This window comes from Polistes dominula, unplaced genomic scaffold (assembly GCF_049000335.1).
Source record: "Polistes dominula isolate Pdom_NZ unplaced genomic scaffold, Pdom_raw_medaka contig_27, whole genome shotgun sequence".
Lineage (NCBI taxonomy): Eukaryota > Metazoa > Arthropoda > Insecta > Hymenoptera > Vespidae > Polistes > Polistes dominula.
In genome coordinates this window covers 4,357,009-4,382,500 of record NW_028300906.1, presented here as the reverse complement: position 1 = coordinate 4,382,500, position 25,492 = coordinate 4,357,009, and the positions used below count along the sequence as shown (strand labels likewise).

The 25,492-nt window shown below is 27.0% G+C and overlaps 3 protein-coding genes across 3 annotated transcripts in view; all 3 read left to right on the top strand.

Annotated features, from left to right (window-relative positions):
* Positions 1–3,498, top strand: part of LOC149033417 (uncharacterized) — a 6,779-nt gene extending 3,281 nt beyond the window's left edge. The window contains exons 1-2 of the mRNA XM_089179550.1: positions 1–1,041; positions 1,108–3,498. The exon at positions 1–1,041 is cut by the window's left edge and continues 3,281 nt beyond it. Of these exons, the coding sequence (XP_089035676.1) occupies positions 954–1,041; positions 1,108–1,637 (618 nt within the window). The 5' untranslated portion in view covers positions 1–953 and the 3' untranslated portion in view covers positions 1,638–3,498. The remainder of the gene's footprint in view (positions 1,042–1,107) is intronic.
* Positions 3,499–4,109: 611 nt separating this feature from the next.
* On the top strand, positions 4,110–8,501 carry LOC107067517 (zinc finger and BTB domain-containing protein 35). Its single transcript, XM_089179558.1, has 2 exons — positions 4,110–6,813; positions 7,313–8,501. The coding sequence occupies exon 2, from the start codon at positions 7,327–7,329 to the stop codon at positions 7,732–7,734; it is 408 nt and encodes a 135-aa protein (XP_089035684.1). The 5' UTR covers positions 4,110–6,813; positions 7,313–7,326; the 3' UTR covers positions 7,735–8,501.
* Positions 8,502–9,412: 911 nt separating this feature from the next.
* Positions 9,413–24,966, top strand: LOC107067526 (uncharacterized). Its single transcript, XM_089179561.1, has 2 exons — positions 9,413–9,721; positions 10,073–24,966. The coding sequence occupies exon 2, from the start codon at positions 14,979–14,981 to the stop codon at positions 15,333–15,335; it is 357 nt and encodes a 118-aa protein (XP_089035687.1). The 5' UTR covers positions 9,413–9,721; positions 10,073–14,978; the 3' UTR covers positions 15,336–24,966.
* The last annotated feature ends 526 nt before the right edge of the window (positions 24,967–25,492 follow it).

Sequence of the window (25,492 nt, the reverse complement as noted above, 5' to 3'; positions counted from 1 at the left end):
TCGAAAAGAAATCAAGTAACACAAATTTGTATATATTTATATTTTTATTAATAATTAATAATAATAATAATAAAAGGAAAATGAAGAAATATCAAGTAGCATAAATACCATTATTAATAGCACATTATATACATTAATAATAGCACAAATACCAATATTATACATAATATAATAAGAAAATTTATAAATAAAAATATTCTATAAAATAAAAGATTTGTTATTATATTTGTTGGATAACAAAAAAAATGTTTGATCTCTCTTTCTCTGTCACTCATAATATGTTAATATAAAACATAGGTTAAAAATGGGAAAAAACACGCACCCGCACCATACATAATTTAATATATAATACTTATATACACTTATAAGAAAAATCACTATGGCAAAATTTGTAATTATTTATTTATTGATATTGATTATGATTTACTTATCTATTATTATCCTTGGGCGCACTTATCTTTTCGGGGCTATTGGCTGATACGTTGTGTGTTGGGTTGGTTACGGGTACATATTCCTGTTTGTTTTTTTTTTTCTATATATATATATACATGTATATATAAATATTTATTTATTTATTTATTTATTTATTTATTTATACATACATATATATAATATATTATAATAATAATAATAATAATCTTCATCGAAATATCCTCCCTTTAAAACCAACAAATAATTTTTTATTCACAAACATATGAGGAATAGTCGTAACAAAAAAAAAAAAAAAAGAAAAAAGAAGGAAAAAGAAATAAAAAAAGAAATCGGTTGCATCAAAACCCCCACCCCGGCCCTGAGAGGCCCATAAAAAAAAAAAAATAATAAAAAATAAATAAAGGTCGAATGAAAAAATTTGTTTAAATCTCGCGTCTCGCTTGTGACGCTGGGACTTGTTACAGGTGTCGGTGCATTACTATCACTGTTACGTTCGGAATACAAACAACATCCAGGACGTTATGTTATTGGGAGAAAAAGAAAAAGTCAGCAGCGGCGTTGGCAGTGGCAGTGGCGGTGGCAATGTCTTGATGGATCCATCAACAAGCGGTAATGAAATTCACGTGGTTGGTAGAACATTGCTTGAACGTCTGTCAACGAATACTACGATAACAGGTGGTGGTAGTGGGATCAACAGCAACATTAACAACAACAGCAACAGCAATGCTTCAGCATCGGGAATTGCAACGTTAACAAGATCAGCAATTGGTTCAACTGGTACAACCTATCGTAGTAGGAGTTCATCATTGATGGCAGATAACAACGACGATTACATACGTTCTTATGCAAGTAACAATAATAATAATAATAATAATAATGTATCATCGATTACTACGACAACTACTACTACAACAACAACTGGTCGCGAAGTTATATTTCCCGATTCGTTCGAGGTACTACCTCAACCACGCGATTTGAATTTAGTATACATGGACATACCCCATGAACAACAAAGAAAATTTCGTTGTCGTTTTTGCGGCAAAGGTTATAGATGGAAAAGTACAATGCGACGACATGAAATGGTCGAATGCGGTGGTAAACCACCTGCATTCCAATGCCCCGATTGTCCCTACAAGGCAAGGCAAAGGGGTAATTTAACGGTACATTACAAACGCCATCACTTAGATCAGAAACAAGAAAAATAAAGGGATTCCTCCTTTGGATTGGTTTAGTTGGTTTCAGTTGGTTCATTGGTTGATTAGCATTTTATTTTAACGTAGGTTAATTAATTATACGAATATTTTGGGCTCACGTTTGTGTGGAAAAGGGAAAGCCCCTTTTACTACTACTATTACTACTCCGTCTTCTCTTTTATTTTATTTTTTTTTTTATTCTTATTTTATTTATAAACGGTATTCGCGTGCGTTATTATTACACGTTTACGTATATTATATACTCGTTTGAAAATCTGAATAAAAAATTTATCTTGCAAATTGTTTTTCTTTTTTTTTTTTTGTAATTGTTTATACTAAAGGATGTTTCGCTTTATACTAGCAGATATTATAAACGTACAAAAGATGTTCTTGTTTTTCTTTTATATTTTCTTAATTAATTAGAAAAAAAAAAAAACAAAAAAAAAATGGAACGAATCGTTTGTCCACAATTAGTATAAATTTGATGGATGAAAAGTTTTTTTTTTTTTTTTTTTAATTTATTATTACATTCCATATTTGTTAGTCATTCCCAAGAAGAAGAAGAAAAAGAAGAAGAAGAAGAAGCAGAAAAAAATTATTTCTTTTCTTTTTCTATTTTTAATAATAATAATACTTTAACAAATATTTTTCTAAGGTTGTAACACTGGAGTTTAATTTAATCAATGGGCATCTCTGATCGTCGTGCGTTAATTTATAATTAATTAAACGACAGACAAAAAAAAATAAAAAAAGAGAAAAAAAATACGAGAAACTTCTCATCAACGTTAAGTAGTTTAAATAGTTAAGAAAAAAGAAGAAGAAGAGGAAGAAGAAGAAGAAAAAGAAGAAGAAGAAGAAAAAATAATAATAATACTTACACACACACAAACAATTAGAGATTATTTTTTATCTAACAATAATTATTAGTCGAAAATAAAAATAACAAAAGCGGGTATGGATATATTATTATATTTTTTATCTAATCTTTTTTTTTCTTTCTTTCTTTATTATAAATCTTAACACCGTGGTGAGTTACTTAAATTTTAAGGAATTTATTTCTTTTTTTTTTTTTTACATTCTAAACTTTTAAGCAATAATTTTGTCATGGTTCGCGAATGAACGAACCAACGTTAGGTATAAGTATAATAATATTATTACGTGTATATATACATTCGTTCGTTCGTTTTTTTTTTTTTATTTCTATTTTTTTTTCTTTCCTTTTATTACTCAATAATTTATAAACTCTTCGTTTTTTTTTTTTTATTGGAGATGGTGTAATTATTAGATATAAATATTATAATAATAAGTTTAACGATACGGATAATGTTTTTTTCTTTTCTTTTTTTTTGATCTTTTTAATTTATTAACGATTATTCTCATTTACGTACAAAAAAAAATTGAAATAAAAAAAAATATTAAAAAAAAAGAAGAAGAAATATACGCGCACGCACATACACACACGCACACGCACACGCACACACAAAACATTGAACACGTCGTTACTTTGAAATCCACGCTTATGGGGTACGCTTCTTTCGAACTTCTTCCTTTTTCGTGGACGAAAAGAAAAAAAAAAGAAAAAAAAGGAGAAGGGCATAAGAAGCAGAGGAAAAAAAAAATAAGAACAAGGGTAAAGCGTTGAAAGTGGAAGGAAGATTCGCACGACGATTATCGAGCCAATAGGCGAGCGATATTTAATTAAATAATAATTCCAAGATGATCTTTCTTTTTTAACAAAGATCACCGATTTATATTTTTAAATAGAATTTTATATTTATAGTGACAAACAAAAATATATTTTGTGAGAAACAAAGACATTCCATGAGGGAGTTTGAATATTTTCTTTTTTTTTTTTTTTTAACGTGTGTGTCTCTCTCTCTAGAAAGCAGAAGAAAAAAAGAAAGAAGATAACAAAAAAAAGTGGGATATAAGATTTTTCTACGATTTTTCTAATGCTATTACTAATTATTATTAATAATTAAGTGACACAGTATTAAAACAGTGCCTTCTCTTGTATTTTTATAAAGGTAAACAGTTTTTTTTTTCGTTTTCTAACTCTATGAGAAAAAAAAAGATAAAAAATTATTATAAAAAGAAAGAAAACATATATATGCAAAAAGAATTTATTTTTTAAAAGAATTTATACTTTTTCTTTTTTACTAATATAAATAGAAATTTTTAAATGAAAAGAAAAATATTTATATTTTTTATACGAAAGAGAAAGATATTTTTTTATAAAAATTATAATACTAATAATAATACAATAATAATTAAAAAAAGAAACTGTTCCTTAGAATTATTATTATAATATATATTATATTAAAATACATATATATATATATATATATATATATATATATATATATTATTATATATTATATATTATATATATAATGTATATTATATATTATATATTATATATTATATATTATAATATATTATATAATATATATATAATAATAATAATATTATATAATAATATATATACGTTTATACATGATCATTCATAAAGTGCTGATAATTAATATAATATAAACAAAACAAAAAAGATAAAGGTAGCTGTAATCGTTGGTAATTTTTGATATTTGCGAAACAATCTTCGAGGATTGGTTTACTTGAAAACCCTTAGATTCTTAATGATTTATATATATGTATCAATAAATTAATAATTATAAACAATAAGAAATTTTTAATTGTATAATTCTGAATATGTTAATAACAATTAATAACAATCGAGATAGATCTTCCGATATTTTGTTACATGTTGTGACAATAATTAAATAATAATAAATATGAATTGAGAGTCCTAATATATTTGGAAATTTTCAACAAAGACTATAAACAAGTTTTTAACAAACATTGACGAATATTTTCTTGTAAGAAAAACATTAGGCTCGTGATATGATTTGTTTCTTTTTTAATCAATCGGGCTAGGGGGGGGTTGTTTGTTGAATTTTTTGTTTTTTTTTTTTATCGGCAGATCCTTCGATGTTATTAATTGTAATGTGTAAAAACAAAACAAATTGTTACGAGTGATTAATAATGTGTTCTTATTCTTTATGCGTGTGTCACTTTTTTTCTAATTGTAATTATTAATTTTATCTTTTTCTATCAATTCAATCGTCTTCTTGATAAAATAACGAAATAATTGTGTTAATATTAAAATTACTAATAACAGAGATTGTTGTTGATCTTCAAACTTTCCGTCGATCTTTTCGAAACTTAAAAAGACATATCAGGTAAAAAAAATAGTAGTAATAATAATAATAATAATATTTTATATATATATATATTAATTATATATATTTATAGATAAATATGTAAACATATAAATATATGTAGAAATATATATAGAAATATATTTTTAGACGAATATACCTTAATAAATAAACAACACACCGTATTGCGTACAACAAAAGAAAAAAGCAAAAAGAGAAAAATTGTTACAAATTTACAAAATAAATTTAATTCATAAGAATTGTAATTTAAATAATAAACGCGTGGGGAGTTATGGAATTGAACAACAATTTCATTATTATTTAAATCAATCATATCGTATTTTATCTATCGAAAACACATATACATACTCTTATATAGCTAAATAAGTATATCAAATGTTTTCCAGTTTAATATATATATATACACACACCACGTTTATATTAATGTCAATTTAATATATAAATATATTTTCATAAAGAGATTAACAAAAAGATTTACGTATATAGGTATATGTATCATGTTATATAATACATAAAAAAAAAAGAAAGAAAGAAAGCAAGCAAGCAAGAGAGAGAGAGAGAGAACGAAAAAGAAAGAAAGAAAATAAAAATTAACAATAATGACAATGATATTGATAATAAAAAAAAATAATAATAATATAACTACGATAAATAATATAACGATAAGTAATAATTAACGATAATAATAGACAATGATCTTGATAACAATGACATTTAAGAAAAGCCCTGATAACACCCACCACCCCACCCTATCCCCCGTCCAACCGAGGTGCGCGCGCGTCAGTATTTTTGATATCAGTATTTTGTAAACCATTAATTTCGCATCTACCTGCCTACGAAATGACTCGTACAGTATACTCCTTCATTCTTTCATATAACATTCTTCCCTCTCTGTCCCTCTTCACACCTATCTTTCATCCAATCGCCCGTAATCGTGTCAAAAATTTTATTCGTCAATTATTTTTTTTTCTTTTTTTTTTCTTATCAAATTCATCTCAAGCTCCTTCTTCATTTTTTTTTTGGTTCAATAATCTTACCCTCGAAATATTATCTAATATTAATGTATTTCATTTCACCTCTCTGCCACCACCACCACCACCACGACCTCCTCCTCCCTTCCATTGATCCCCTCCTACCTTTTTCTTTTTTTTTCCTTAACTACATTTACTCGGAAAGTTTTATTTGACGAATATATACGTATATATATATATATATGTATATGTATATGTATACTACGAGTTATTAAAGTATCACATCGCGAGATAATGACACATTGTCGTATTAATTATTATTATTATTATTATTATTATTATTATTATTATTATTATTATTATTATTATATATTATTAAAACAAAAAATATATATACATACATACATACATATAAACATACATACATACATAGAAAAAAGACACGTACACGCAAATACGAAAAAGAATAATCATTGTTGCGGGTTATTATTAAAAGAGGAAACAAAAAAAAAGGATTTAAGAAAAAAAAAAGTAATTTATACGAAATCGATCATGTGCGTACGTTTATTTATTTACTTTAAATCCGTCGATTATTTTCGATAAATTCCTCTTTTCCCAACCACCTTCCCCTCCTTCCACCAACCTCATCGTTCTTTTATCAATAAAAATTAACGACACGAGTTTTGGGGATTGTCAAGAGGATACAAAATAGAAAATGAAGAGGAAGAATAACGCAGGAAAAGAAAATTGTTATTTGTTAAATAAACAAAACAATTTTTTGTTTTTCTTTTTTTTTTTTTTTTCTTTGGACGACAATTTGTTCATGAGACAGATAACATTTATTATTAATAAAATTCTCATACGTTTTTTTTTCTTTTTATTTCAGTTATGTTCCTGAGCTATTTTTTATCAAAAATCTTTGATTCAACTTCAGAAGAGGATTTGAAACATTTGGAACAACATTTGAACATGATACAGGTCGTCTTATTATTCAAACAAAAACATAATCGAAATGAAATTATATATTTCATTGTGTGTGTGTGTGTGTGGTGTTTCAAATTGTAATAAAATAGAAACCACATAGAGAAGAAAACCTATGATAGGAAAGACTTCATAGATAAAATTCAATATCGTTGATTAAAATTTGTTTCGTTTTGAAAATATCACACGATCAACAACCCTCACAAGGAAGAGGGGTTGGGGTTGTTCGGAGTCATGATTTAAAAAAAAAACAAAACAAAAAATTAAAATCCTTGAAGTATATCATTTTTTACGAATCCTATAAATAAATATATACGTTTCCTAACGTCCACCTTTACAATCCTATTTTAGCTATTTAAACAAAATATATAACATAATTATAACAAATAATAATAATAATAATAATAATTAGATGAAGTTTTGTTTGACGAATAAAAAAAGAAAAAAAATCGAATAAACGTGAACTTGTACTTTATCTATTACGCTTTAATTCCAGGTTACTGGACCCAGATGTACGCTGAACCAACGATGAACAACGCGACTACTACTTTCATTGGTCAAGGACAATTGATGACCATTGGATCAACTAACATAGTTGGAAATCAAAGAACGAGTAATTATCAACCCTACAGATTAGGACGCGGTCAGTCGAGTTATAAATGTCCTAATTGTGATCGTTATTATATGAGAACTTCATGTCTGAAACGTCATTTGCGCGTTGAATGCGGACAAAAACCACAATATCAGTGTCACATTTGTCAAGGATGGTTCAAATATAAACACAATTTGTCGGCCCATATGAAAATACATATGGAGGAACCCAAACATCATTGTATACTGTGTCCTAAAAAATTTTATCGTCGCGACAAACTCGTAGAACACGGGAAAAAGGCTCACAAAATTTTTCCCATTTTATAATGGCTCCTATTTTTCTTTTTTTTTTTTCTTTTTTTTCTTTTTACTTGCTTTTAATTTCTTTCTATTTTTTATTTTGGTTTATTATTACACATATATATATATATATATAAGTATATGATTTTTTTTATCGACGTATACAGTATTATTGGCCTAAAAGTTCCTAAACGTTTTGGCTTTTTTTTTTTCGAATAATAATGTTCCAATTTTGTTTATTAAATAAATATATACATATATAATTATAATTTTATACGATGAAATGATAAAATGATGTCATTAAAATTTGATATAATTTTTTCTTACAAATTGTATAATAATATTACTTAGGAACTTTTTAGACACACTTTTGTATTATTTAATAAATAATTAGGAGTCAATGTGATAAAATATAAGCAAGAAAAAAAGTATTGATTGACATTTATAATTAATAATAATAAATTGCGACCATAATTCCTATTGTTGCTGATCTAAAGTAAGAAAAGAAAAAAAAAAGAAGAAAGAATAACTAAATTATGTAATAATTTATTCTATCGAAAGAAAAATTGTATTTATTATAATTATAATTTATTTTTTTCGTTGTCTTTCAGAATACCAAAATCAAGATCAGCAATTTCGTTAAATTATTATTTAAAGTCTAATTATTAGTGTAAGATTAGAATTTATAAATAATCCAAACGATATTTAACTTATTATAACAATTTCAGAAATCTCCTACTGCAAAAAAGAACATTTATTTATAAAAAAAAAAAAAAAAAAAAAAGTAAGAAAAAGGAACACATGTATATCGCAATTGAAACCTTCGTTTCCCACCAACCCCCTCACCACCACCAAAAGAACACCTCATCTAATTTTTTTCTTTTTATTAAAAAAAAAATAATAAAAAACTATAATAATAATAATTATGATAATAATGATAATAAAGAAAGAAATAAAAAATACAAAAAAAAGCAAAAGAAAAGACAAACACACCAAGGCACGTAGCTTAGCACGAATATAAATATTTTGTTCTATTTTTATAATATATTTAATACGTTTGTCCACACACACACATTGGATCTATTTGTTCTCAATTATCTATTTTTATTTATTTCAATCTCTTTTCAACATTGACATTTGTTGTATTTTTTGTTTCATTTTGCTTTTATACCTCTCGTACGAATAATTGATTCAATTTTACGTGTTTTAATTCATTCATATGTTTATACCACGAGAACAAACTTACTTATTTGAAATTGTTCTAATTAAATTTCTATCGCTGTTTTTCCCCCCTAACCCCAAAATTATTCGCGAACATATTTGTCAAATATTATCTTTCATTCATAATTTTGTTTCTTTACCATTTTTGTATTTGTTCGTTTGTCTTGATATTTATTTATTTATTTTTGTTTTGTTTTTTGCGGATCGGCATGAGATGAAAATAAAAAAAAAAAAAGAAAAGGAAAGAACGTTGTGATCATTCTCGAATGATTTTTTTATTTTCACAGGTTCGCTTTATGGCTGCAGGTCATGCGGCAAAGAATACAGTACACCTGGATCCTTTAAATATCACAAAAACGTCGAGTGCAGTAAGGAACCACGATTTGCTTGCACTTATTGCATCTACAAATCAACAAGGAAAAGCAATCTTCATAGGCACATGAAAATACATTGGCAAACGAGGAATGTCAACGATATATAAACGCACACACACACACACGCAAATAGAATAAAACTAGACCAACAACAACAACAACAATAACAACAAGAACAACCGTGAGGAAGACTATAGTGCATCATTAACAAGCAGACATTTTTTCTATCACAGTATGTTTACGTGTGTGTATGCTTGAGCGTGTGCGTGTGAGTGTGTCTTTGAATTATTTCAAAAAATTCAAAATACAAAATAATCCTAATTTCAAAATTCTTCAAACAATTTATACTCTCACGATAATTCAACAACCAACTTTCAACAAAATGAAAAAAAAAACACACACACAAAAAACAAAACAAGGTAAAAAAGTACACCATACATAGAAATATAAAACTAAAAAAAAAAAAAAAAAAGAATCCTTTAGAAAAATATCTGAATTTGTTAAAAAAAAAAAAAAAAAATAAAATAAAATAAAAATGTTAAGAGAAATTTTTACATACGTGATGATACATTTTTTATACTGCAGTGTTTTCTTTTTTTATTTTTTATTTTTTTCCCCATCGATTTCTCAATTCAATTTTATTTTATTTTATTTTTTTTTTTGTAGTAAATTTAACAAAGTAATATAAATAGAAAAAAAATTGGTACCATCAAATTCGACAAAGTATACTTTCGTGAGCAGTAGTACAATTTTTTCATTTATTTTTTCAGGTATTCCGTGGAAATTTGGGAGTGGAAGATTCAACAACCTGAGATGTAAGAAAAATCATCGTTCTCGTTAAATCTTCGAAATAAAAATAAATCAAGGATTTGTTCAAGAATAATTAATTTCTTTTTATCACTCTAATTTAAATGATCATTTTTTCTGTTTCTATTTTTTTTTCTTTATTTTTTTGTATCCCGATTTAATAAAACAAATAATCGAATTTATTGAAAACGCATGTACGATGGATCTATTAATATGTTTTTTTTTTTTTGACAATTTATTTTTACAGGTTTGAGATTCATTTCATTATTTTTTTTCTTTTTTTCATTGATTAACCCTATACACAAACACGAATATATATATGTATATATGTATATATATATATATATGTGTATATATATATATATATTTTAGGATGTGTGTACGTGTGTGTATTTATGTGTTTAATCGTTTGAAAGTATTTGTTGTTCCATTTAATAAATATTCCCATTCGATATCCTCCTTATCAATTTTTTGTAATACTACTTTGTGTTTTGTTTATTATCAAATTTTCTAAGAATATTGCAGATCATAATAATAATAATAATAATAATAATAATAATAATAATAATAATAATAATAATAATAATAATAATATCTGAAAAAAGATACGAAAAAGATCCAATTCCTCTAAAATATTCCCGTCACCTCCCACAAACCCCCATTGAGAAAGAAAAAAAAGAAAAAATTTTCTAAACAATATTAACAAATTAAAAAAATTGTTATACCAAAAAAAAGAAAATGTGTAAAAACTGTAGAATAGCGTAAAAAAAAAAAAACAAAAAACAAAAAACAAAACCAAAATGAAAGAACAAAAAATGGTCTAAAAAACCGTGACCAGGGGATTTCAAATTTTACAGAAAAAAACAGAAAGAGAGAGAGAGAGAGAGAGAGAGAGAGAGAGAGAGGGAGAGAGAGAGAGAGAGAGTAGGAAAAAAATGTGTATTTAAATCAAATTATAATGAAAAAAAAAGAAAAAAAAAATGAAGAAAATTATTTTGTTCTTTTGTTTGACAATATTTTAGGTTTGACAATAACTAAGGACAATGACAAGGGGAAGAAAACTAATCGTCTACTAGCATCACTTCAATTGTACGATTATTACGAAAAGAAAAATCTTCTCATTAATCGTCGTTTTAGAAAAAATAATAGTATTAATAATAACAATAAGAATAATTATCATAATCATGTTCATCATAATCATCATCATCATCATCATCTTTATCATCATATTCCTCCTTCTAATAATCCTTGTATTAATCATTTAAAAAAAAAATCCTCAACTAGGCTCAAGGTTTATCAAGAAGATACCGAATTGATCACCGAAGCGCTCGTATTATACTAATAAGGTTATTACAATAACGGATGATCGGTTTCATTGCACTCAATATGGAAAATCATACAAGAGAAAGGACTCGTTGCAACGTCACAAGAATTGGGAATGCGGAAAGGATCCACCAATTTCAATGCACTTATCGTTCTCAACATTTCAAACTGAAAGATCGTCGGGTTAGGCACGTCAAACGTCATCATCCTGAGAAGATCGACGACTAGAAACAACATATCCTGACTTACAACATCGAAAATTGAAATTGATTGAACTATTGACGACTTCCCACCCACCCCCCCATTTCATTCCAACCCAAACCCCCCTATACTCATTTATTTCAACCCATCAAAAAATGAAAATATAAAAATATATCAAAATATTGTTGTCAGAGTTCAATATTAATACACGTGTGTACGTAAACAAAATTGATTGAACTATTGACAACTTCCTACCCCCCATTTCATTCCATCCCAAACACCCCCCCCTTATACTCATTTATTTCAACCCATCAAAAAATGAAAATATAAAAATATATCAAAATACTGTTGTCAGAGTTCAATGTTAATACACGTGTGTACGTGCCTGTTAATACCTGTATATAATATAGAACATTTCTTTTTCTTTTTGTTATTATTATATTTTTTTTTCTTCTTGTTCTTATAACAACCAATTCAAATTTACTTATAACCTAATAAAAAATCAACAATTCGACGACCATTTTTTGTAATCAGTGTCATTTTGTAATCTGTTTCTTCCATATATATATATATATATATATAAATAATTATGAACAATATATTGACAAAAAAAAAACATTTCAAATGTGATCCCAAATGAATATTAACTTGTTGTTTATATTCATTTATTTTGTGATTCCTCGTTTTATTTACATTTTATTATCCTGAAATGACATCATCGAACGAATATTCCACCCACACGTCGTAGCGCATTTTTCCCCTGAAACCTGAGCCCTCTTCATCCCCCCCCTTATTCCCCATGGTTCTCTCTCTCTTTTTTAATATAAATATATATATACATATATATGTTACTTTAATTAGATGCAAGTATGGTGGAATAAGTGGAAAACATAGGTGAAGAGAAAAAGAGAGAGAGAGAGAAAGAGAAAAAATGAAGAAAAAAATTAAGTAGCATGCGCACTAACTTTTCTTCTCCACCAAACCTCCCACCCCTACTCCCTTCATTTAAAAAAGAAAAAAAAATAGATAAATATTTTCTAGGAAAGAAAAACATTATGCAATTATTTAAAGAACAAAAAGAAGAAGAAAAAGAAGAAGAAGAAGACGATGGAGAAGAAGAAGAATAAGAAGAGCAAGAAGTAGACAAAAAATATCACATATATATATATAAATAGACTTGTACATAGAAACACCATATAGAAACACCATACCGTAATTTGACTATACATTATTTTTTATTTCATCGCTTATAAAGGCGCCAAAATGAAAGGAACGGCTTAGCAGATAATATATTTTAATTGATTATTTCAAAAATATTGTCAAAAGAAAAAAACAAAACAGCCATAAAAATGGCAGATATCTTGTTTGAAACCTTAAAGACCCCTGGCACCCTACTCCAAATGTCCCCCACAGTCCTTTTTCCTTTCCCTTTCCTTCCCATTCAATACATTAATCTCCCACCCACCGTCTTTCGATATATTTTTTATTTAGAAATTATTATATTTATTTCATTGCAATTATTTAATTTTTCTATTTTTTTTCTTTTCTTGTACTCCTCACTTTGTATTGTGTAAAATAAGTTTTGATGAATATTTTTGCTCACGCAAAGCAGTTCCTTTCTCACGACGCGCTTTTTACATTACCTCGCTGTTTTTCCTCGTATGCGAAATTTCATGGCTAGTTTGCTTGGGGCTCGAAAGTATGTAAGGATTATTTATTCGAAACACGCATTTATTCTCTCTTTCTCCCTCTCTCTCTCTCTCTTTCTATCTATCTATCTATCTATCTATCTATCTCTGTTTTTAAATATTTTCTTTATTTATTTTATAATTTTTGTCATTTTTTTTTTTCATTTCTCATATTTTCCCCAAACCCCGTTTCTTTTTTTTCCATTTCTTTTCTTTTTATTTTTTTTTCTTCTGTATCTTTATCTTTCTCTTTTACTATCTGTCTCTCTCTCTCTCTCTCTTTCTTTCTTTCTTTCTTTCCTTCTTTATTTATTTATTTATTTAAAAACGTTTGAAGCGTTTCGAAGTGCGCATGTTTACGATTATCGAGGACGAGGATCCAAAAGCATGGTTTTACTTTTTTTATTTTTTTTCATTAATTTATCCATCACTTGTTTTTTTAATTTCATTTTTTTCTACCTACCACCACCACCCCACCATTGTATATTTCAATTATTTAGATTAATTTTTAATTACTTTATTGCTTTTTCTATTTTTCAAGTTGACTTTTTATTAAATACGATGTATTTAGATCATCTCGTCCTCGAGAACGAAGCAAACCAACCACCAACCAAACTCCCACCACCCCCTCGTTGACGATAATAATAATAATATGCCTATTTTGTTTAAGATTGGCATGAAAAAAAAACAAACAAAAAAATTATTGTTGTTGCCTGTAGTTGCAACAATGCAAATTATGCAAAAATATGCTGCATACATGCACATATGTATATATATATACATATATGCATGTATAAATATTGAGATTTATCGCGTGTACATACAAACAATCCCGTTTATTTATTAAAAAAAAAATAAAATCCATACCCCCTTCAGCCCAACCCCAGCCCAACCCCTAAAATCTTGATCGATTTAAATAGGGATGCATCTTCTGCAGATGGGGGCAGATCGATGGGGGTGAACGGATACAACAGAGTCCAATGCTGCTGAAACTGCTGAGTTTTACCCAGTCTCGACGATTCAAATAATTAATTAATTAACTAACTAAATATTAATATATATAAGAATAATTGGATAGATAAGTTATTTATTAAAAAAAAAACGAATATAATGAATGTATATGTATGCGTGTGTGAGAAAAAGAAAGACAGAGTGTGTATATTATCTGACGTATATATGTGTATGCGTGACTTGGTAAAAATGATATTAAAAAAAAAAGAAAAGAAAGAAATAAAAAGAAAAAATAAGAAAAATTAAATGAAAAGAAAAAGAAATAAGATTGTAAAAAAAAGAAGATAATAAAAAAAGGTTACAAAATTGTTGCAAAAAAAAAAAAAAAAGAAAAAAAGATAAAAAAAAGCAAAAGAAAAAATAACCAAACGTACTAACGAACGAAACAGAAAACGGACGGAACAAAATTGGCATATTAAAATCAAAGAGAGAGAGAGAGAGAGAGAGAGAGATAAAAAAAGTAAAAAAAAAAAAAAACAAAAAGACATAATACAAAAAAGAAAGAAAAGTAAAGGTAAAGTCGAAAGGTAAAAGAAAAATGAATAACAAATAAAGAAAAAAATAAGAAAATAAATAAATAAATAAAGCGAGCCCCCCTTTCTCAAAGAGTAAAAATGCGTGGAACATAAAACTAATCAATACGAAAATGTTTTTTTGTAATGTTCCAGCAGCCGAGGACCTGAGCATGTCCGGCGGTTTGAAATGGACAGATGCGTGGCAAAAATGGAACATACCATCGATCATGTGGCGACCTGGTGCAGGACTTGGAAAAGGTTTTGGAAATATAAACCCGTTGCATCCCGAGGGTTTCAATTGTCCCTCATGCGGTAGAGTATACAAACTTAAGAGCAGCCTGAGGAATCATCAGAAATGGGAATGCGGAAAGGAACCACAGTTTCAATGCCCTCATTGCGTTTACAGGGCGAAACAAAAAATGCACATCGCACGGCACATGGAACGTATGCACAAGGAAAAGCTTTATAAACAACAAGAACTGGTCTAAGGGATAGCCCTCGTCGACTTGAAAGTATTTTTTTCCCACCGTCCTAAGTTTTTTTCTTTTCTGTTTTTTTTTTTTTTTTTTTATCTTTTTTTTCATCTCTTCGTCGAAAGTGGTAGCAAAATCATGGGAGGGGAGGGGGAGGGGGAAGAAGGAATTTGTTTACGTTTATTTTTATTTTATTTGATTTTATTTTTTTTATTTTCATTGACGTCTGGAAAAAGGGGAAAAAAAAAATCGTTAAAGTCGACGAGCCTCGAACAACTATTACTACTACTACTATTACTACTACTATTACTATTAGTACTACTACTACTATTACTACTACTACTGCTACTATTACTATTAGTAACTACTAAACGTTTAATAATGCACCGACCAAGAAAAGAAAGAAAGTAATTAATTTTCGTGACAAAACCATAAATTATAATTATTATAATAATACGAAAGAAATAGAGTGAAAGGAAGGAAGGAAGGAAGGAAGGGGGTGTGGGGTGGGGAAAATAGAGGGAAAGAAAGTTAATAATGTCATTCGCAGTTGCTGCCTTCAGATGATAAGCTAAAAAAAAAGGGACTTTTAGATACAGGCAAAAAAGAAAAAAAAGGGCCTATTATTTTGCACGTATAAGTGAGGAGTACCTTCATTTATTTAGGTACTATTTAAATATTCATCTCGACGAGCCCTTTTTTTATATTTTACTATTTTTTTTGTCTTTACTGTTTCTTTTCCAACCATATATTATAATATATATACACACAGATGTGTGTGTGTATAATCCGTATATAAGACAACATATACGAGAATATACACACATATATGTATATATTATAAATATATGTATATATTATATATATATATATATATCTATATATATATAGATATAACACATATCTTTAGGTTTAATCGCGTTATTATTATAATTATATTATTACGGTAGTTATTATTCTAAGTATTTTATTTTTTATTTTATTATATTTTTTGTTTCCTTTTTTTTTTATTATTATTAATATTATTATTAAATGTATAATACGTCCCCTCGTTTCGGACGTTTTGCTGCGCGTTTAAATGAAAATGAGAGAATAATAAGTCGATCTCCGATTAGACGCGAGTTTTTTCTATTAATTTTTCTAATTTACAGACAACAAATCTCTAATACTTCGAAGGATTTTATTCCAATACATAAATATACATCTACATATACATATTAATCCTTTGAGTGCTGAATATACTTTTACCTAAAATGTTTTTGTACGAAGAGAATTGATTTATTATTAAATCGAATTCTTAATATAATTATAAATTATATTTAATGATGAAAGTTTTTCTTTTTGAATATAATTTAATTGATAAATTAATATTAACAAACACTCTAGTTATATTTTGACCAAACGCATATATGCGTTTATAGCACTCAAAGGGTTAATATACTTTTTATCTCACGCTAGTGTTACGTTAATCGTCAAATATTTGGAATAATCCCTCTGTCGTGATAATAGGGGGAAAGGGACAACCAATTTATAATGAAACAATCAAGCACAACGATTCGTTCGAATTTGTATTCGAAAGGAAGAGTTGCAAAGGGATTAATGCTAAAATTGAAAATGAACAAAATGAAAATTAATAATCCATAGATAATTATTTTTTGAAACTCGCGTCGAGTAGGATTGAGACCGTTCCGGTAAAAACGCTAGAGAAAGAAAAAGAATAAGAAAAAGAAAAGAAAACAACAACAACAACAATAAATGAAAGAAAGATTGTAAGAAAGCAAGATAGATAGAAAGATAGAAAGAAACACCGGAGCTCTTCTTCCATAGCAACCATTCTGGTCACACTGGTTCCATATTTTTAAAACGAACGTTGCCGTGCGCGTGTGGCTTACTGGGGACAAATTAAAAATAAACCAGACTACTTAAACCTCTCTGTAAGTGTTGGTTGAATGACAAGTAACATATATGCATATATACATATATATATATAGATATATATTTTTTTTTGTTCTCCATTTTTTCGGGGAAAGTGTTAGTCCAAGATAGAAAAAGAGAGAGAGAGAAAGAGAGAGATAGAAGTCAATTTTTGTAATAGGAGGCTGTAACAATGAAAAAGAAAAAAAAACACAAAAGAAATACAAAAAAATAGAAAAGATAAAAAAAAAAAGCAACAAAAAATATAGATAAGAGCAGAGAAAAAGATAATACAAAGTATATTTTAGTGAAACTAACTTGACAGAGATAGATTGACAAAATGAATACAATAGGGAAAGAGAGAGAGAGAGAGAGAGAGAGAGAGAGAGAAAGTAGTCACCACCAATCGACCCGGAAATAATAAAACCAATAAAAATAAGAAAAAGAAAAAGAAAAAAAAATAAGAAAAAGGAAACGAAAAACAATATCCTCGTGCAAAAAACTTCAAACACGCGGTACCAAGAGATGCATTTATATAATATTAGTATTTTTATTTTTATTCATTTTGTTCTTCTTATTTTTTTTTTTTTTTTTTTTTTCAATTACGACGCCTCGATCCTTGATCAAAGTTTATTTTATTTTTCCTTTATCTATTATTTTTTTTCTCCCAATCGTCTCATCCCACATTTTTTCTCCTACCTTTTCTGTGATCTCACATTTGTCACACGTGATATAGTATTTGTTGAAAAACTAAAAAAAAAAAAAAAAAAAAATTAAAATAATAATAATAATTAACAAAGGAAAATAATAATTTAAATCGATGCGTCTACGTCCAAAGCATTCTTGATTATGCCAATTCATATAATACTACTACAACTACTACTACTATTACTACTACTACTACATACACTTATACTATACACATTTTATTCTTTATTTTGTAATTTTTCTTTATATACGTATATTTTTACCCCCCCCCCCTATTCCGTTTTGTCAATTTATCGATAATTCTTTTTAACATATACATATATTATATATTTTATTTTATATTTTTTTTTTTTTCGTTTTGTTTATTATCGCTTTTCTTCCCTCTCGTCGCGAGGCTCTGTTAATAATAATAGTAATAATAATAATAATAATAATAATAATAATATTAATAAATATAATAGTAATAATAATAATTAATATAATGATACTAATAATAAATAATATTAAATAATGATGACGACGATAATAATTATTATTATAATAATAGTAACGATATACAGAAAAGAAAGACTTTTATTATTATTATTTTACATACTGAGTTTTCAGACAGATTATTAGAAAGATAAAAAGAGAGAAAGAGAAAGAGAGTACAGTATTAAACGTTGAGTCAATTGATCTATAGATCTTATAGATCATTACGATACGACTCGTTCGTGTTCCCTTTTCGTTCCTACACACACAAATACACAAATACAATAAACACATAGTACTCAGAGAGAAAAAGAGAGAGAGAGAGAGAAAAAAAAATACACACATATACAACAAACTTACTAATAGTTTATATCTTATAGAAAGAGATTTAATGACAGATTATACAAACTCAGAAAAAGCACAGATACTCCCATGCTCGATTCACATCACACACCATTATACACACAAACAACACATTTATTTAATTGAAACATTCATTCGTTTATTATCACATTTAAACACACACACAACAAATTACAAACATAATTACAAAACAATTTATTATTATTACTTTTCATCTTACATATCTTACACCCACGTTCATTTATAGAAATATTGAAAAGCAATGAAATATTATATAAATATATTTTGTTTAACGATTTAAAATAACTAAAATTATTTAAAAGACATACACAATTCCTCACATATTCATACACACTTAATTACACAAACACATACATATCGAGCTCTCTGTGGTAATTCTTAGAAACGGAATAATTGTGATCACCAGACTGCCAGAATACATTGAACATAGATTCCTATATATATATATATATATATGCTACATTTTAAGTATATTATATTTATATCATCGTATAATATATAGAGATTAAATAGCTCTCCCTTTTTTTTTATTCTTAACCGCGAAATATATAGAAAACCATTTACCCCCAATAACTACAAACACCCCCGCATTTCTCCACTCAGCGAGTCAAAAACCCTTCAAACCCCCAACCAAACCCAGTCAATGCCACCCAACTCCGTCAAACCCCAATCATTTTTTCCCTTGGATCAACAGCTATTATTATATTTTTATTTTATTCATTGTTTTTTTTTTTTTTTAACTAACTAAGACGCCATCCTTATTTTCATAAGAGATTTTCAATGACAAAACAAAAAAAAACGAAAGAAAAATCAATTAACGTCGTCTATCCATCACTTTTTCTTCTTCTTCTTCTTCTTCTATTTCTTTTTTCCGCCACCCTCTTTACTTTTCTTCTTTTTTTCTCTTTTTTTCTTTTTCTTTTTGTTTATTAACGATTTAGAGAAAATGCACGACGAAAAAGAAAAAGCAACCAACCGGGTCGATTAATCGGCTAGATATTTATCAGTGTTACACGCATAATTTAACGAACACGGTGACTGACTGTTCCTAGCGCAATTCTTTTTTTTCTTTTTATTTTCTTTGTTTTTTTTTTTTTTTTTTTTTTATTTGTTTATCCGATACACTTTTTTTTAATACATTTTTTCTCCTCAAGTGTATATTTTAAATAGATACACAAGAAATAACATTAATAGTTCGTATACCACGTACGTTTATTAATAGATATATAAACATCCCACTAGTTCACAAGTGCATTACACATACATACACACATGCATAAACATTATTATATATATTTATATAGATATATATTTAATGTAAAACGAGCTCTCTGTATATCAGTGTTCTTCCAATAAGATTGAAAGGAGACAAAGGACATTAAACCTTAGGACAAACAAACAAAAAAATACTCTTCTAACATAATCGTTCTCGTAGATTATGATTTTTTTTTTTGTTTTTTTTTTTTGCTTTTTTTTTGTTGCAACGGATCATTCCGTTAGACTTTCTCTCGTGCAAGCACAAAATATTTCCTTTATCGCAAAAAATTGTATTTTGAAACAAAATGATATTTCCGCGATTGATTGTCAATCAATTTTTTATTTTTTTTTTTTTTTGTAATCGTTCTATTTACCATTGTTTTATTATTTTCACGTGTATACAAAGTATTGAAGGAAAACAAAACATTTGATTTTTGGACATGTAAATAACTTCAATATCAAATCTTGCTTGCAACCGAGATCAAGTCGAAATATATGACACTAGACCGATAATAATAATTAATATTTAATATTATTCTTATTATTCTTATTCTTATTATTATTATTATTAATTATTATACGGTAGAGTGAAAGAAAGAATGGACAAAATAATATAAAAGACATTAATAATAATAATATATCATTTTAATATTATTATTATTATTATTATTATTATTATTATTATTATTATTATTATATTGTTATCTCGAATAAAACAAAATAGGCAAAAAGAAAAGACATTGATACTGATGATAATAATAATATAAATAATAATAATAATAATAATAATAATATTATTATTATTATTATAATATTATATCATCGTGGTAGAAAATGAGAGAAAGAGAAAGTAACACAAAGAAAAGTCAAATAGACATAACAATGCGCACACATGCATAACCGTGTTCGATTAAAAAAAGTGTACACTGGGTATATATCAAGTCCCGTATTCCTACGCCACGCCAAATCGCGCGACACGGCCGTTCGTATTTCCATATTGTAGACAATATTTATGAAACAAGCTATAATAAACTAAACTAAACTAAACTAAAGTAAACTAAAGTAAACTAAAGTAAACTAAACTAAACTATACACTAACATTAAACTAAAGTAAACTAAACTATTTGTAAAACTCATATTTACCTGTTAACGAGCGTTAATAAGTGAGCGTGAAACGTCTGACGTTAATTATACGATGATAAACGAAACATGATGATAGTAAGGAAAAGATAATGGAATAAGGAAAGTAAAGTACGGAAAGAGAGAGAGAGAGAGAGAGAGAGAAAAAAAGAAAAAAAAATAGGTAAAAACCGAGTGACGTCACGATCCATAGATCATCACGTTTTAAACGATACATACAAAAAAGTAATACCGATAAATATTATGGAAATTAATTAATGATAAATAATTCATTTCAAAATTTTCTCGTTACATCTCATGAAGAAAAAAAAAAAAAAAAGAAAATACCCACGGTCTTTTCGTCAAATAGATTTTTGAACGAATTTAAGGAAATTTTGTTTATTACCACGCTCGTTAGAGACTTCTATTTTTTTCCTTTTTTTTTTTTTTGTTTTTTTCCACAATAAATAAATTTTTGTTTCCGTTGCAAAAACGTTAAGTTAAATATATGAGACTCGCTCGCTATGATTGATAGGAAAATGTCGATGTGAGAAATGTTCGTTCAATAATAATCTCGTATCGTATCTCGAATCTCTCCACGTTTAAAATCAAATTCATCTTGATCGATTAGAAAGGAAAATCCAGAAAAAAAAAAAATTACCTACTTTTTTTTTTTTACTTTTATTCCTTTTTTTTCTATCATTCGATACATTTTCTATCATTGTTTAAATTGTTAATTATTAATTATGTTTGAACAAACATGAAAATAAGATGAAATTGATTTTTTGTTAAATGAGAGAGATTCATTTGATTCGGAGTATTGCTAGTCACTTTTTATCTTCCGTTAATTTATACAAAATATTATGCACACACATAGAAAGAATTGACGACACTCTCTATCGATTTAATTTAATAATTAACACATAATAGAACATAATAGTAATAATTGCAATAGTTATATATATATATATATATACACACACACATATATATTCTCGCGAACGAACATTTCTCTCACACGTACGATAGAATTTTCTTCTAGTTCTCACATACAAAGTACATTTAATTCATTGTATATGTATGAATAGTAATTTAGCGAGTTGAGTTTCATATTGGAAAAAAAAAAGAAAAAAAATTAAAAATAACCAATCAAAAGCTGCACGCACGATTAGAGAAAATATTTTAATTTTTATATTGGATACAGTCAATATGTGCAATAAATAATACTAATGATGATGAATATCTCTTCTTTTCTTTTTTTTTATCGGCAAACACGGTTAAATACAATAGATATACGACGTGTATAATTTTTGAGAAACAATAACAAAAAAGAAAAAAATGTTTATCATATGTATACATATGCAAACACACACATATATACATATAACAAAACAAACCAAGAAATCGTGACGTTACTTGTACAATATGTAATAGAATTTGTAATCTTAAGGGATAAGCAAGGAAACAACACATAAGGGGGCGTGATTTTTAATGCGAGAAAGATAAAATTGAATGAGGTATATCAAAAAAAAGAAAAAAAAAGAAAAATGAATGAACGGGAGGAAGAAAGAGAGAGAAAAAGTTGAATGAATGAATGAATGAATGAATGAATGAATGAATGAATGTTTGATCAATTGCGAATAGATGATAAATCATGATAAAGTTGACCTTAAATAAGATAATTAAGATAATATATTAGGATTTTAAATAATAATAATCATGATAATATAATGATCATGATAATAATATTAATGAAGATGATAACAGAATAATGATACATGATGATTATTATTATTATGATAATGATAATGATGATAAAGACGAATATGACGAAGATAAAGATTATAACAATGATGATGATAATGATGATAATGATGATGATGATGATGATGATAAAGAGAAAAGATGAAGAAGAAGAGGAGGAGTAGCAGCAGGATGATAATGATTATGATCATTATATAATGTTGATGCAGATCATGCAAATGATGCAAATGATACAAATGATGCCGATAATGACGATGGAAATTAACGATTAAGATTATTATTGAGTGATGATGATGATGATGATGATGATGATGATAATGATGATGATGATGATGATAATGATGAGTATGATTATGTTTAAGATGATAATGATAATGATGATGAATTATATCTAATAATAATTAATAACAAAGTGTGTGAGAATAAGGTAAAAAAAAAAAAAGAGAGAAAAATAAAAAAGAAAATGAATATAGAAGAAGAGAATACAGAAAGGCGTTTAGAGTTTAATCCGTAAATAACTTTGAATTAATTGAAGTAATATCCATAGGTATTGAGAATAGATAATTAATAATAATTATTGATAATTATTACTGCCTCACGAGGCCTTCACTAATGGCGGCTGTCGTAATTACAAATGAACGGAGAAAAAAAAAGAAAAAAAAAAGGGTTGAGTACAATTTCAAAAAGGGTGAAATGGAAAGGAATGGAAATAATAATATGACTATGAATGGTATGAAGATAAATGGGTTCTATTTCTAAATCATGGAACATTTTTGTTATTTACATTTAGTAATATCAATTGAGAATGAATAAAATTTATTACACGAGTTGTAAATTTATGTATATATATATATTTAGGTACACGTATATTTAATTAAATTTTGTTTTTTTCGTTTTTCTAAATTTCTATGAGCACGAATGAGCATAAAAAAATATTAATATTGGTTAAAAAGAAAAAAAAAAAAAGAAGAAAAAAAAAAGAAAAAGAAAGGAAAAAAAGAAGAAAAACAAAAAAAAAACAACAACAAATGTACAAAGAAATTCTGCTCATTTTTACGTTTTAATTTTTTATATTTTAAACGTTAAGAGGATCAAAAATGAACGAATTATTACACACACACACACACACATTATTATTATTTTTATTTTTACAAAAAACGAACCCAAAAAGAAAAAAGACAATCATAATGAGGAACAGTTATTAATTACAGTTAGGTTATTTTCGTTTATTTTTTTAATTTCGATCAACTATTACTCTAGAATTACAAGAACAGGACAAAGAGGGGGTAGGGGGAAGGGGGGGAAGGTGAAATGATTGGTATGACAAAGCGTTTAAAAAATGGAAAAAAATTGAAACAATTTATTGGAATAATATTTTTTTTTTGTACTTTTTTTTGTTTTTTCCAAATCAGATGCCGCCATTGACAGAGATTATTAGATTATTATATTATTATTATAATTATTAATTAGATATATAAGCTCCCTGAACTATTAGATAGGAATTTAAGAATTAACAATTACATTTTCTATAAGATAAAAAATGAAATATGAACCCTTTCGCTACGGGCGAATTTTGCGCGACATTTTTGAATAATTTTTTGTTGCTGATATTAACGGTTTTTAATGAAAAGAAAAAAGAAAAAAGAAAAAAATCATTGAATATACACTTTCATAGTGGGATATTTGATGTGCTATAACTGTATACGTTCATAGCGAAAAGGTTCATTCAAAATACGGGAGAACAAGTAAAGAGAATAGAGTAAAGTAAAGTGAATAAAGTAAAGTTAAAGAAACGATAAAAAAAGAAGATGAAGAACACGAAAAAAAGAAAAAAAAAAACCAATTTTTTAAACATTATTTCTTTTAATTTATCCTGTAAGAATAGAATTTAATGATCGACTTTTTTTTGCGTGTGTATATTTTATATTTTTTGTTTTCTTTTTCTTTTTTAATTCGAATATTAAATCGCATAAGAATATATTATAATGATCGAGGAGAATAATTTTTATTTTATTTTTTTTTTTTTTTTTACAATTACACGAATGCATGAGAAATAAATTTGCTCTGTGTGTTTGTTTGTTTGTTTGTTGTGTGTGTCTGTTGTCGTCTGTACTATGTGAATACGAATGTGAATGTGTATTGTGTGTAATGGAAAGAAATGATTGATTTAATGCGTGAATGTGTTGTACAAATGTGTTTTCGAAACAAACAAACAAAAAAGTAAAAAAAATTCGTAAAAAAAGCGTCATACTAAATATAAGGGAAGGAAAACGTTAGGAAACACAAATGCGAGCGGAGTTTTTTGGAAACACAATTGCGAGTGGAGTTTTTAGGAAACACAAATGCGAGTGGAGCTTATATCATTGGACCTCGTTGAGAATTTTTTCATGGAGTAAAGGGGGGAAAAAAAAATCTAAATTAACGATTGTGATAGATGACTTTTAAAAAAAAAAAAACCTGCTAATAGCTTACGAAAGAGTATGTAACATATGTAAATGAGACAAATTAAGCAAAGAAAAATTATCTAGATATTTCTAAAAGAAAACGAAAAAATA

Coding starts and splice junctions, on each gene's coding strand:
- LOC107067517 (XM_089179558.1), top strand. CDS start 7,327: ATGTACGCTGAACCAACGATGAACAACGCGACTACTACTTTCATTGGT.
- LOC107067526 (XM_089179561.1), top strand. CDS start 14,979: ATGTTTTTTTGTAATGTTCCAGCAGCCGAGGACCTGAGCATGTCCGGC.